Genomic DNA, 14925 nt, shown 5'->3' with positions numbered 1-14925 from the left:
TTCATATTTTAATTCGAGTTTAAGACTATTACAGATCTTTATTATATTTATGCCATTAGTGCTCCACCCATAGCAAAGGAAATTACTCCTGGGGGTCAAACATAAAAGTGTTATCAATGATTAGGCCTTAAAACATGTTATACTTTCTTTTCCTTTGAATTTTATTTTCTGACCATGTTACACATACACATGTTCAAAGAATCAAAGGTTCAAAGGGTATAGAAAGCTAAAATATCTTTCTTTTTTATTTTTTATTTATTTTTTCCCTTTTGTTGCCCTTGTTGTTTATTGTCATTGTTATTGATGTCGCTGTTGTTGGATAGGACAGAGAGAAATGGAGAGAGGAGGGGAAGACAGAGAGGGGGAGAGAAAGATAGACACCTGCAGACCTGCTTCACTACCTGTGAAGTGAACCCCTGCAGGTGGGGAGCTGGGGGCTCGAACCGGGATTCTGATGCTGGTCTGTGTGCTTTCTGCCATGCGCACTTAACCTGCTGTGCCACCGCCTGGCTCCCCTAAAATATCTTTCTTAAGGGTCTCGGTTGTGGTATATCCAGTTGAACACACATGTTATCATGTGCAAGGACCCATTGTCCCCATGTACAGGAAGGAAGCTTCATGAATTATGAAGCAATGCTGTAAGCATCTCTCTCTCCCTATCTCCTTTCCCCCTTTTCATTAACTCTCTGTCTTATCAAATTAATGAAATAAAAACTATATCCTTAACCATGTCCTCCAAGCAGTTCCTTATTCCAGGATGAAAATACTGTGATCTTGTCTATGTTTTTTATCTATCCTTGAGAAATGCATGCTTTCTCTCTCTCTCTCTCTCTCTCTCTCTATATATATATATATATATATATATATGCAAATACCTATGTATAACATCTATGTATTACATATGCTTCTTCAGCTAATCCTCCCAACAAACTATAAGAAGAACTAAATCTTGAGAGAAATGGTTTGCTCAAGGTCAGGAAGCTAGTTGTGCTGGAGCTGGGATTCAAATACACTACTTCAGAGGCTGTGTTCAATTTGCTGTATCACCCATCTTTCCCATAGTAGTGTATTAGATCATGGGAAGGAACAAAGCCTTTTTTTTTTTAAACCATCAAGGTTATTGCTGAGGTTTGGTGCCTGCATGAATGTAGCCTCCCTCCTTCTTTCTTTGAGGGAGAGAAGACATACTTGTAGCACTGCTCCACCATTTGTGAAGCTTCCTCACTACAGGTAGGACCCAAGGGTTTGAACCTGGGTCCTCATACTGGGAATGTGTGTACACTCTACTGGATGTACTATGAAGAAACAAAGTCTTATCTAAGGGAGACAGGTTCCAAATTCAGAAGCCCAGAAATGCACTGCTCAGCTCTGGCTTATGCTAATACTGGGGACTGAACGTGGAACAAAAGAGCCTCAGAAACTAATGTCTTTTTAAATAACCATTATACTATATCCCCAGCCCAGAAATGAATTTTTTAAAGTTAGGATGTGGGGCCAGTGGGACAGGTCACCTGGGAGGATATGTTTGTGGCCCTGCTCCAGGAGAGGCTTTGGTGCTATAGTGTTTCTCCCTCCCCCAACCCACCCCCTCTTTCTTTCTTTCTATCTATAAAGGTTGGCCCGGAGCAGTGAAGCACAGTGACAGAAAGAAAGTTAGAATGTGGTAAGAAAAGAAAAAAAAAAAAGCTCACTGAGCAGAGGGTGCTTATATGTAGCTCAGGTTTAAACCCTGACACCACATGGTAGTTGGCAATGGAGTCAGTTATGGTCCTGTTCTCTCACTCTCTTTCTCTCTCACTATCTGAATGAAAAAGAAAAGAAAAAGGCAGGCCTGGAAGTGGTGAAATCACACATATGAGACCCCAGCTCTGCAAAGCAAACAAACAATACAAATTAGGATGTAGCACTGTCTGGAGTAGGAATGACAAGAAGACGAAGGCCCAACTGTGAAGCAATAGCCCTTAAGAAATATGAACGCCTGAGCTAGGCTGGTGGCAAAAAAGGCACAGACACTGAAAAGGCAGAATCCATGGGCCTGGGAAGGGATTAGATGAAGATCAGAGGAGGATCGAATGTGACACTCTTGTTCTGAGTCAAGTAAAGAGGAGGAATGGTTTTCCTTTCAAAAGAGGTTAAGAAGTTGGGGCAGGTGGTCTGGGAGGTGGTGTGGTGGACAAAGCATTGGATTCTCAACCATGAGGTTCTGAGTTCAATCCCCAGCAGTACATGTACCAGAATGCTGTCTGGGCTCTCTCTCTCTCTCTCTCTCTCTCTCTCTCTCTCCTCATGAATAAATAAATTTTAAAAAAAAAAGTTGGAGGAGGGTTTGAATTTTGGACATTGGCTTAGTCAATGTGAGGCAGTGACTATGGGAGGGAAGGAAGTGTCATGGAGCATTTTGGCCAGCAGGTGGCAATGTGAGTGTAGATGGCAGGGAGAGGAAGGCAGAAAGATGGAGGGAAAGACGTCCTGAATGGAAAGGTAAAGGAAGTTGAGGGTGGTGGTACCATGAAAGTCTAGGACATGCAGCCCCATGAAAGTTCATGGAAAAAAAGCTTCCTGGAGTAGAAGGCCAACGTCCTAATAGTGTCAGATACTAAAGAAGTTAAGATGATCCTAAAACTGTGTGTGGAAGGATAGCACATAACTTGGTTATGTCCAAATTCAATCTCTCACACCACCAGAAGCCAGAGTTAATAGTGTTCTGTCTCTATCTGTAGTTTTACTCATTAAAAAGTAAAATATAGGGAGTCGGGCAGTAGTGCAACGGGTTAAGGGCAGGTGCACAAAGCACAAGGACCAGCATAAGGATCCTGGTTCGAGCCCTCGGCTCCCCACCTGCAGGGGAGTCATTAAGGTAGTATAATTTACAATTCCAGAGCTGTGGAGTGACTTCACACAGATATGAGATTAGATCATCGAATGTCAGCACACCAAATTGCCACTTTCAAATGCACAGCACTTTACATTTTAATCTTACATACAACTTACCCTTTTTTTCTTTTTTTTTTTTTGCCTCCAGGATTATCACTGGGGCTCAGTGCCTGCTCTACAAATACACTGCTCCTGGAGACCATTTTTTCCATTTGTTGTTATTGTTGCTGCTGCTGCTGTTGTCATTGTTGCTGTTGCTGTTGTTGTTGCTATTGGGTAAAATAGAAATTGAGAGAGGTGGGAGTCAGGCGGTAGCGCAGCGGGTTACGCACAAGTGGCAGCAAAGCGCAAGGACCAGCGTAAGGATCCCGGTTCGAGCCCCCCGCCCCCCATCTGCAGGGGAGTGGCTTTACAGGCGGTGAAGCAGGTCTGCAGGTATCTTTCTCTCCAGCTCTCTGTCCTCCCCTCCTCTATCCATTTCTCTCTGTCCTATCCAACAATGGTGACATCAACAACAATAATAGTTACAACAATAAAAAAAAAAAAGGGCAACCAAAAAAGGGAAAATAAATAAATAAATAAGAAAGAAAAGAAATTGAGAGAGGGGAGAGAAAGAGACATCTGCAGACCTGCTTCACCACTTATGAAGTGACCGCCCCTGTAGGTGTGGAGCCAGGGGTCCAGCTGGCATCCTTGTGCTTCATACTATGTGCGCTTAACCCAATATACCATTGCTCCGCCCCTGATACTTTTTTTTTTTTTAACCAGAACACTACTCAGCCCTGGCTTATGGTAGTACAAGGAATTGAACCTGGGACCTCAGAGCTAAGGCATGAGAATCTTTTACATAACCACTATGCTATCTCCATGACCCTAATATAATCTTGAGGAATTTTAGGGTTTTTTATTGTAATGAGATAGATAAAGATGAGAAACAGAGCAGAGCACTGCTCAGTTCTGGCTTATGGTGGTGCTGGGGATTGAACATGGGACCTTGGAGCTGCAGGCATGAAAGTCTTTTGCATAACCATTATGTTATCTCCCTAGTCCCGAAATTTTAGAGTTTGATGGGATCTTCAAGTTGATTTCATTGTATGGATGAGGAAACTAATATCCAATAAAACTGATTGACAGTTTTGATTGCATTTAATCCAACCAAGACCTCAGTACAGAATGCAGAGACCCAGAGAGGAGAAATAAACATGATGTGTTTTCAGTCTCATAAAAGTCCTTCAAACTCTCCTTCACACAGATCCACCTGCTCTGACTCCTATCACTAGCTCAGCACAAAACTAAGAGCTAGGGTTCCGAGTTAACCCAAGGTTGAATCTTCTGTTCTCTGCCTCTTGTGAGCTGACCTGCAAAACATTTCTTAACCTCAGAGCTGCTGGTTCCTCATCTGTAAAGTAGAAAGTGGGGTTCTTGTAGCTCAGGTTGCTTAGCTCTGTGGAAAATTAGCAGAGAACCAAGATATGGCTGTGGAATCAAAGTCAACCTGGCCCTGTGTCTCATTTGCTCTCTGGGCCATTCAGTTCAGTCTGTGAATCTCAACTTCCTCATCACTCACCTGGCAAATTTTCTGTGAGACTCAAAAGAAAGTCTGTGTGTAAACACCCTGTGCTTCTCTCTCTGCCAGTGTTGATTATGGTGAGGTTCTCCATGTTACAAACTCACTGGGCAACATTCCCAAGCCATTACACAACCCAGCCATCCTGAGAATGCTCGTGTCTATAGAAGCATACCAGGTGCGGGGCCAGAAGTGGTACACCCAAGTGAGCACACACATCACCATGCACAAGAGACCCAGGCTTGGGCCTCCACTCCCCACCTGCAGGGGTAACACTTCATGAGCAGTAAAGCAGATCTGCAGGTGTCTATCTTTCTCCCTTTCTGTCTCTCCCTTTCCTCTCAATTTCTCTCTGTCCTACCAAATAAAATATAAGGGGGGGGGGTGTTTGTAAAGGAAAAACTGACCACTGGAAATAGTGAATTTGTAGCATCAGCACAGCCCCAGTGATAACCCAAGTAGAAATAAAATAAGGGGGCTGGCAATAACACAGTGGGTTAAGCACACATGGCGCACAAAGTGCAAGGACCGGCGTAAGGATCTGGGTTTGAGCCCCTGGCTCCTCACCTGCAGGGAGGTCACTTCACAGGCGGTGAAGCAGGTCTGCAAGTGTCTATCTTTCTCTCCCCCTCTCTGTCTTCCCCTCCTCTCTCCATTTCTCTCTGTCCTATCCAACAATAACAATAATAACAACAACAAGGGCAACAAAATGGGAAAAAATGGGCTCCAGGAGCAGTGGATTAGTAGTGCAGGCATGGAGCCCCAGAGATAACCCTGGAGGCAAAAAAAATTAAATAAATAAAATAAACATAATGGGAGAAATGACCATCAGTGTATTTTCCGCCAGGTATCCATATTCCTAAAGGACAAGGTTCAGAATTCCAACGGTCGCTTTGTGTTGCCAGTATCTGGGCCTGTTCCCTGGGGGACTGAAGTTCCCGGATTCATCAGGTGAAGAATTCTCAACAGTGATTGTCAGCCTAGTGTTGGGGTGTGGGAAAGCACTCTGTGGGCCACCATCTAGAATGTAACTCTGCCAGCCTGCCCCAAGCCTCCCACCACTGGCCAAGTAAAGTACAGGAGTTAGGAGCTCGGGTTCTAACCCCAGCTCTGGCACTTAGCAGACCCCCAAAGCAAACCACGTAATTCTCCAGTACTCATGTCCTTGTCTATTAAGTAGTTTCTGTGAGACTGTATCAGATAATATTGCTTCAAAGTGTTGACACAATACCTAGTACCAACAACCCAAACTCACTAAATGTCATCACAATGTATGATTATCAGAATGGTATCATTATGTTACACCATGACCAGCATCTTCATCTGGAAGAAGTGCATCAATTCCTTTTTGTCCCTTAGTACAAAGAATAAAGAAGCCTCCAGGACTCCCCAAGCTTGGAGAACACTCCATGATGTCATCCTTTGTATTGCAGAATGTTCAACAGCAAAGGTGAAGAAGTGAAGAGAGTAGAATTCAAGCATGGTGGGAGCTATGTCACTGCACCAAAAGAAGGTTCTTTTGAATTTTATGGAGACCGAGTCCTGAAACTGGGAACAAATATGTAAGCAGAATTCTCCTTCCCTGAATACTGTTAAGCCCAAGGGAGGTTTTATTTTATTTTCACCAGAGTACTGCTCAACTCTGGCTTACAATAGTGTAGGGGGACTGAACCTGGGTCCTCAGAGCCTTAGGCATGAAAGTCTTTTAGAATAACTATTATGCAATTTCCCATTCACCTTTTTTTTAAAAACATTTTTAACATTATTTTACACTGGGATTTCATACCTGCACAACTTCACCATCCCTAGTGGAATCTTCTTTTTATTTAAAATAGAGAAAGACAATGGCCTATAAGGTTGCACAGTGGTTAGAGCACTGAACTTGGGAGCATGAGGCTTTTTCCAAGTTCAGTCCCCAACATCACATGTGCCAGAATGATGCTCTGGTTCCCGTTCGTTCTTTCTCTCTCTCTCTCCCTCTCCCTCTCTCTCCCTTTATTCTCTTTTTTCCTGTTAACAATCTTAGAGAAAGGGAGAGAGACCACAACATCTCCCTTTCATGGTGCTCCTGTGTAATGTCAGGGACTCAAACCCAGGTCCCCAAGTATGGGAAAGTATGCACTATACAAGATGGCCTATTCCCCAGCCCCAGGTCACTTTGTTTTCAAGATGTGGGGGATGGGGGTGGGGGGAACTAGCCTGATTTCTGCTATGAAAAGTCCTGACACAATGCAGACAGACACCTGACATTTTCAAAGGGCACCTGAAATTTAGACTTATATGGTAGCTCAGCTGGTTTAAGAGAGAAATAAGTGTCACTATAGGGGGTGGGGGCTGTTGTGCAGCAGTAGAACTCTGGACTTACAAGCAGGAGATCCCAAGGTCCCAGGTTTGATCTCTGGTACCGCATATGCTACAATACTGCTCTGTCCTCTTCCCCCTTCCCTGCCAGTCTACCTATCATAAAGCAAACTTTAAAAAAGTAAGACAAATGATTTTATATGTCATGAAAGAGAACTAGCCAAAATCTTTGTGTGATGGAGACCCATAAAGGCATGGCCTTTGTATACTGTTCACTGTTTGTTGTTGTTGTTTGTTTGTTTCAGTGCTGAGCACACTGCTTTGTAAAAGGTCACGTTTCCACATAACTTTCCCAGGTATTTTTCTTTGACACAGACTTAGTTGTACCCTATACACCCAGTACCTTTTTGGATGCTTTTAAATGTCTCAAAAACTATGGGGCTGTGAGGGAAAACTTTTTTTTAATTTTTAAAAATATTTATTTATTTATTCCCTTTTGTTGCCCTTGTTGTTTTACTGTTGTAGTTATTGTTGTTGTTATTGATGTCATTGTTGGATAGGACAGAGAGAAATGGAGAGAGGAAGGAAAGACAGAGGGGGAAGAGAAAGACAGATACCTGCACACCTGCTTCACTGCTTGTGAAGCGACTCCTCTGCAGGTGGGGAGCCGGAGGCTTGAACTGGGATCCTTATGCCGGTCTTTGTGCTTTGTGCCACATGTGCTTAACCCGCTGTGCTACCGCCCGACTCCTGAGGGAAAACTTTTAAATAAGTAAATAAAAGCTAAAAGTTACGGTCAGGGCGAGAGCTCATCCTGTTAGAGCTCCGAACTTGCATACCTGAGGCCCCAGAGGCTGCAGATTCAATCCCCAGAATCACCTTGTGACAGAGCTGAGAAGTGCTTTTCTCTCCCCCTCTCTCACACACTATATATATATATATATATATATATATATATATATATATATATGAATAAATGGGGCAGGGAATAGCTCACCTGGTATAGCATATATCTTGCCATGAGCAAGAATCTGGGTTTGAGCCCCTAGCACCACATGAGGACACTGTGGATGACATCAGGGAAAGATGACCAACACTAGATCCAGTGGTATGGTGTCTCTCTTCACCTCTATCACTTTCTGAAATTAAAAATGGGGGGACAGTAGAAAGTCAAATGATATGTGTGGGTTAGGAGAAAGTCAGGGTGAAAGCCTGGACAGTGTTTCTCACCATTGCCTATTGATATCAGGTACAGTGTGAATCGCCCTGTGGAAACCCACATTTCTGGCACATCAAAGAACTTAGTGTCACGAAAGCAGGTGAGCATCTGACTTCCTTGTTCACCTCCAGAACTTATTACTAAATACAGAAATGTAGATGGGGTGAAGGGTGGGAACTCTTCAGATCTCAAAGCGAGTCAACATTTTCCTCACTGCTTGCAATCTGCTTGATTCAACCTCACAAGTACAAAGGTTCTTAATTGTAGTTTCTCATGGAGACTTCCAGTGATCTGACTAATTAGGTAATTTTAGGCTTGGCTCAACCACCATAATTAAGTGGGAACCACACACCAGGACATGTGAAAATAGCACTGTACCAGTGCTGTGAAGTCGGATCATCCCACATCTACGCTCGACCGGACCTGCCAATATTCGCGGATATCTTCGCCCACCCTGTCCAACGCTTGACGTCTTGTCACCCAATCTGGTCCCCTATGCCTACACTGAACTTCTCTGTTCCAGTCTCTTGGAAACAGAGTTGGCAGTCAGCTGAGGTAAAGAACAAACACCTCATCACAGACCCCTGCAAGCGTCAACCCAGCTTTGACCTGGCACGTTATGATTGGGCCCTCCTCAATCGCTATCGAACAGGCCATGGCTGGTGCGCCGCTATGTTCCATCGCTGGGGAGCCAGAGACGACCCGAACTGCCCCTGCGGCTACAGACAGACTATGACCCACATAGTCAACGACTGTCACCTCTCCAGATTCAAAGGAGGTCTCGAAACTTTACATCAGGCTCAACCTGACGCTGCTGACTGGCTACGGAAGAAGGGCAAACGCTAGAAGAAGAAGAATTGCTGAGACCAGCACTTGTGTGGGTTCGATCACTAGAACATCCCTTTTCTGAGGCCAGGAGATAACCTGGCTGGGAGAGCATGCACTTACTGTGCACGAGGCTCTGGGTTCGAGCCTCAGCACCAGATGGGAGAATGACAGTCAGCACCAGAAGAGTTCCATGGATAGTGAAGATGGGCTGTGATTTCTCTCCTTGTCTCTATTATTAAAAACTTGGATACAGATGGCTCCTCAGCAATATTGCATGTGCACAAGGTCCTGAGTTCATACCCCCAGTGCCACATTCTCAAAATTAACTAATTCATAAAAATAGCCCTTGTTAGTGCTCCTCTACAGTGAGATTTGGCTGCTAACTTCAAAATGGAGTTCGAGGTCCTCTGAATTTCATCTTTTTACTTTTTTTTTTTAATTTAACAAGAGAAGCACAAAGAGGCCAAGCATCATCCTGGCATATGCAGAGGAGCCAGGGATTGAATTTAGGACCTCAAACTTGCAAGCCCAGCACTTTACTACTATGCCACTTCCCAGGCCACTGAATTCTATCTTTACATTTTTTCTCAAAACTAGCTAGCTAGAGAGAACATCAGGACTATGCAGATATTCAACAAACATCTACTGTACTATTTATTTTTTAACTTTATTTTTATTATGAGAACCAGGATAAGAGAAAGAGAGATAGCAGCAGCCTGTGCCACCACTTGTGATGCTTCTTCCCTACAGGTGGGGACTAGAGGCTCAAACTTGGATCTTTACACATGATGTTTGGGCTTTACCAGTTGTGCCATGGCCTGGCCCCTTACACTATTTCTTTTCTTTTCTTTTCTTTTCTTTTCTTTTCTTTATATCTTTATTTATTGGATACAGACAGCCAGAAAGCAAGAGAGAAAGAGGGGAGAGAGACTGACCTGCTTCACCACTTGCAAAGCTTTCCCTCGGCAGGTGGGGACCAGAGGCTCAAACCCGGGTCCTTGCACACTGTAACATGTGCACTCAACCAGATGTGCTACCACCTGGCCCCCACCCTTGTACTATTTCTATGGGATGGTTTCCCAGAGGCACAAAGTGGGCTTAGTCTTAGACCAGAACTGGCTCCATCTGGAAGGACTTTTAAGTGCCCTGGGAGACAGTAATAGAAACAAATAACTATGATGCAGTGTGAAAAGAACTCACTGGGCGTTCTGAGCAAAGTGCTGTTCCAGAATAGCACAAGTCCTATCTGCCTGGGGGTGGAGGGAGGGCAGAGGGCAGGGATCAGGAAGGGCTGGCAGAGGAGGTGACATTCAAGCAGGGCTAAGTGGAGTGAGATGCCAAATAGCAGAGGAGGCATGGGCAGGCATGTAGCAGAGAGAAGAGTGTGAGCAAAGGCACAAGGAGCAAAGGAGCGGGCTGTGTGGGGAAAGCAAGGAGGTGAATCTCTGCCACGTGGCTGTCACCGCATAACTGAATTAATGGTGAGAGGTCCCACCAGACAAGGACTCAGGAGTCTGAATCAGAAGGGGCACACACAATTTGGATTTTTGTCCTTTTAGGCAGGAGGCAGAAGGATTTATCTCAAGGAAGGATAAGTAAGTTGAGATATACATCTTAGATAACTGCAGCAGAGTGAGGGAAAAGAGAGCAGGGGAAGAGGAGATTAGAGAGACTCAGGAAAGGCAAGACAGTGAAGGAATGGGTTCAGGTGTGTTTCCAAACAGTCACCACCAGGGGGCGCTGTGGTACCTCTCGCAGGATGAGTGAGTGGTGCCCTTGGACCTGGAGCCTTTACTAGAGGAACTAGACTGACAGAAGAGGAAGCTATGGGCTTCTCCTCTGAGGAGGAAGATAACTTGAGAAGGAGGATCCCTGGGGCCTTCCACTCATCTTGAAAGTGCAAAAACCTCCGGTTTGCTGCCTTGCAAAAGAGTTCTCAGTTTCTGACACAAATCGTTTTCTCTTTCGGTTACCCTAATAACTCTGTGTTTTATTTGGACCCCGCTCTTGCCAGAAATCATTTCAACAGTTCTTGTTTTGTATATTTTCTAATACCACCCTGAGTCTCTGGGGTCTCGGCAGGAAGTGTGATCACCTTGATGTGGCTAAAGCTCTTGAAACTGTTTCTACAGGAAAGCATTTCTCCAAACCCGCTTGCTAAAGAAGAGCTGAATTTCTTGGCCAGGCTGATGGGAGGAATGGAGATTAAGAAATCCAGTGGCCCTGAGCCAGGATTCCGTTTGAATCTCTTTACCACTGATGAAGAGGAAGAGTATGTTTTTAATCTGTTTCTTTAAAGGCTTATATATGTATATACTCTAAGTGTGATAAATTAAAATTATAAGCCAGTGACACATAGATAGATGTAAAATAGTTCTCATGTTTTGCTTAGCAGGGTACAGCTGACAAAAAATATTGGTAATCAAGACACTCATGGTAAGGCAGTCTGTCAAGCAGTCAGAGGAGAGATAAAGGCAAGATATTTTTTAGATTAAACAGTCTTCTCCCACAGGATGGCAGAGGACTAGTGGGGATTGTATTGTATGGAAAACTGAGAAATGTTATGCATGTACGAACTACTGTATTTACTATCAACTGTAAAACATTAATCCCCCAATAAAGAAATTTTTTTTAAAGTCTCCCCCCAAACTAATACTGGTAGTGATTCACCAAGATGACAGTGCTTTATAGTTCCCAGAGCACGTCTAGTCCTTTATCTCATGTTAATCTTTTTTTTTTTTTGCCTCCAGGGTTATTGCTGGAGCTCAGTGCCTGCACTACTAATCCATTGCTCCTGGAGGCCATTTTTTCCCTTTTGTTGCCTTTGTTGTTTATCATTGTTGTTATTGCTGTCATTGTTGGATAGGACAGAGAGAAATGGAGAGAGGAGGAGAAGACAAAGAGGGGAAGAGAAAGATAGACACCCGCAGAGCTGCTTCACCGCCTGTGAAATGACCCCCCTGCGGGTGGGGAGCCGGGGGCTCAAACCGGGATCCTTATGCCAGTCCTTGCACTTTGTGCACCATGTATGCTTAACCCATTGTGCTACCACCCAACCCCCAATGTTATTCTTATTCTCCTCACAGCAAATATTTGGCTTGGAGGTTGCTGTTTATCCTCCTAGCCACGAAGTGGTTTGTGAGTGAAGGTACTAGTTTAAGTACTGGAGCCACAAAACTGGAGGGCAAAGCCTATACTCAGGAGCCCCCAGCATCATCAGAGAGCAGACCTACAGATAAGTTATCACAGCACTGTGTCACAACTGCTCTAATGGAGGTCACAGTGGCTGGCTGAAGGCGTTAGCGTCTGAGAAAGAACCTGAAGTTTGCCAAGCAGGTGTGGGGGATGATGATGTTATTGGCAGAGTTTAGTGTGCAAGGGCACACAGATTTCAAAGGACTTGGCTTTCTGGGATGCAGCGTGTCTTGGGGGTGGGGGTGTGATAGAATGTTGAAGGGAAATGACAGAAGCTGAAGCAGAAAATATAAGTGGCCAGATGACCAAGCGCCAGCCAGCCACGATGGCAGGGTGAAACCTCTAACCTCTGGCCCCTTTCTTTACCCTCTCATGCAGACAAGCAGCTCTCACCAGGCCAGAAGAATTATCCTATGAAGTGATCAACATACAAGCTACCCAGGTGTGTACAGGGGATTGTACAAATCAAATATGTATCTTTAAAACTGATTTACTGGGAGTCGGGCAGTAGCGCAGCAGGTTAAGCGCACGTGGTGCAAAGCGCAAGAACTGGCGTAAGGATCCTGGTTCAAGCCCCCAGCTCCCCACCTGTAGGGGAGTCGCTTCACAAGCGGTGAAGCAGGTCTGCAGGTGTCTATCTTTCCCTCCCCCTCTCTGTCTTCCCCATCTTTCTCCATTTCTATCTGTCCTATCCAACAACGATGGCATAAATAACAACAACAATAATAACTACAACAAAAACAAGGGCGACAAAAAGGGAAAATAAATATTTAAAAAAACTTATTTACTAGAATAGGAAGGCCATCAGGGGAGGGGATGGGATACGGAGATGTGGTGGTGGGAATTGTGTGGAGTTGTACCCCTCTTATCCTATGGTTTTGTCAATGTCTCCTTTTTTAAATAAATTTAAAATTTTTTAAACAACAAAAAAAACTGATTTACTAAGGACCAGCAAAAGGATCCCAGTTCAAGCCTCCTCCATTTCTCTCTGACATATACGACAACAACAAAATAACTACAACAATGCAACAAAAAGGGAATAAATAAATGTAAAAAAACAATGCACTCTACTTGCTGAGCCACCTCCTTGCCCACAAGTCAAATCTTATTCCTCTCCTCATCTTGTAATCACCTTGAGATCCACAGCCCAGCCCCCCTCCCCCCAAGTTCTCTGATCAGCATGGGATTCCAACCAAAAGGTGGAGAGCTACAGAGCTTCCCCTTGGTGGAGTGAGAATGTGCCTTCAGTGGCAGGATGCAATCATGCCGACACATCCTGATGCCCCTTCCCTTCTCGTTTCTCCAACAGGACCAGCAAAGGAGCAAAGAGCTGGCTCGGATCATGGGGGAGTTTGAGATCACAGACCAGCCCAGGCGGAGCACCAGCAAGGGAGATGATTTGTTGGCCATGATGGATGAGTTATAACTGACTCCTCTGCCCCTAGGGAGATCTGCTTGATGAGGGCCCCTAGGGAGTCCCCCAAAGTGCAACTTGATGCTGCTAGTTTTCTACTGAATAAAAACCATTACCTCACTGTCATTCCAGTGTTAAGAACTGTGCAACTGTGTTCCACCTCCAGGGTGTGTTCTCTGGGAGGCACATGCATACATATATTCTCTGCACAATGTATCCTGGCATTTGAATAGGGCTTGCCCATATTGTTTTGTTTTAGTTTGGTTTGGTTTTGGGGGGATTTTTTGTTTTTACCAGACCACTGCTCTACTCTGGCTTATGGTAGTTCTGGGGATTGACCCTAAGACCCTTGGTGCCACAGGCATTCAAGTCTTTTTGCATCGCCATTATGCTCTCTTCTCAGCCCTTTTTTCTTGGCTGTATGGTGACTGTACAAAGCATCGTGGGTCATAGCATCAAGCCCCCACATCTGTCTGGGGATGTGACTGTTAGCATCTTCCTTCCAGCTTTCCTGTGGGCACCTACAGTTCACAGATGCCAGGGAAACATGACACTTCAGATTTCTGGGGTATAATCTACCCTGTAAGTGAGTTTGAAATAAATGCAATGGCAGCGGCCTCCAACAGTTGGAGTCCTGCCTAAACAGCCTTCCTGTCATCAGCACACTGGGAACTGTCACCTCAGAGGCAAAGCCAGGCAGGCCACCACCCCACGCAGAGCAGGTAGATATCCATAGTTCTCTGTAGAGCTCTCTTTCTGTTCCCACCGATACTTATACCATGACCTCTGCCTCAGGCTCATTCATGGCCCAGCAGAGCCTTGTGCCGAGTATGTGCAAGGCACACATGCTATGCTGCTTCACTTCCATGTGCCCAACAAGCCACTTGACTAGACTTGGTGAGATGACAGCTCTAACTGGATTCAGTGTAAAAGACCCCATTGTTTAAGGAAGGAGCATCAGCCTTCTACCACATGTTCATCCTGGGACTGAGTAACTGGCAGGCTCTGTGTTAACCAACATTGAGAAGCCAAGGCCCATTTAGTCCCAGCATGGCAGAAGGGAGGAGAGAGCTGAGCTTATGATCATTGTCTGAGATGGGACCATTCACTCTGGAAAAGTAAGACAATGTTCTGGAAGGTGAAGGCCAGGGAAGTCACCCTTTCACTTGTCCAAGGATAGCTTATAGATGCAGAAACTTAAGTCATCAATAACTTTTTAAATTTATTTTTGAATGAAAGATACAGAGAGGAAAACACAGAGAGAGACCAGAGCACTGCTCAGCTCTGGTTTATGGTGGTGTGGGGCATTGAACCTGGGACTTTGGAGCCTTAGGCTTGAGAGTCTCATTGCATAACCATTATACTGTCTACCCCCACCCCAAGTGTAATTTACTTGGTCAGGCTGGGGAGATAGCATAACAGCTATGCAAAAGACTTTAATGCCTGAGGCTCTGTGGTCCCATATTCAATCCCCCCATACCACCATAAATCAGAGCTGAGCAGTGCCCTAATTAAAAAAAAAAAAAA

General features: G+C 44.7%; 1 protein-coding gene across 2 annotated transcripts in view; it reads left to right on the top strand.

Annotated features, from left to right (window-relative positions):
* The window catches only part of LOC103109033 (protein OSCP1), a 36597-nt gene extending 23075 nt beyond the window's left edge, over positions 1-13522 (top strand). For both annotated transcript variants that reach the window (XM_007518037.3, XM_060205894.1), the window contains 6 exons: positions 5289-5392; positions 5875-6003; positions 7992-8061; positions 10922-11061; positions 12363-12426; positions 13294-13522. In XM_007518037.3, coding sequence (XP_007518099.1) covers positions 5289-5392; positions 5875-6003; positions 7992-8061; positions 10922-11061; positions 12363-12426; positions 13294-13410 — 624 coding nt within the window. In that variant the 3' untranslated portion in view covers positions 13411-13522. The remainder of the gene's footprint in view (positions 1-5288; positions 5393-5874; positions 6004-7991; positions 8062-10921; positions 11062-12362; positions 12427-13293) is intronic.
* The last annotated feature ends 1403 nt before the right edge of the window (positions 13523-14925 follow it).

Source organism: Erinaceus europaeus, chromosome 13, assembly GCF_950295315.1.
Source record: "Erinaceus europaeus chromosome 13, mEriEur2.1, whole genome shotgun sequence".
In the NCBI taxonomy this organism is placed as follows: Eukaryota; Metazoa; Chordata; class Mammalia; order Eulipotyphla; family Erinaceidae; genus Erinaceus; species Erinaceus europaeus.
This window is presented reverse-complemented; position numbering and strand designations above follow the sequence as displayed.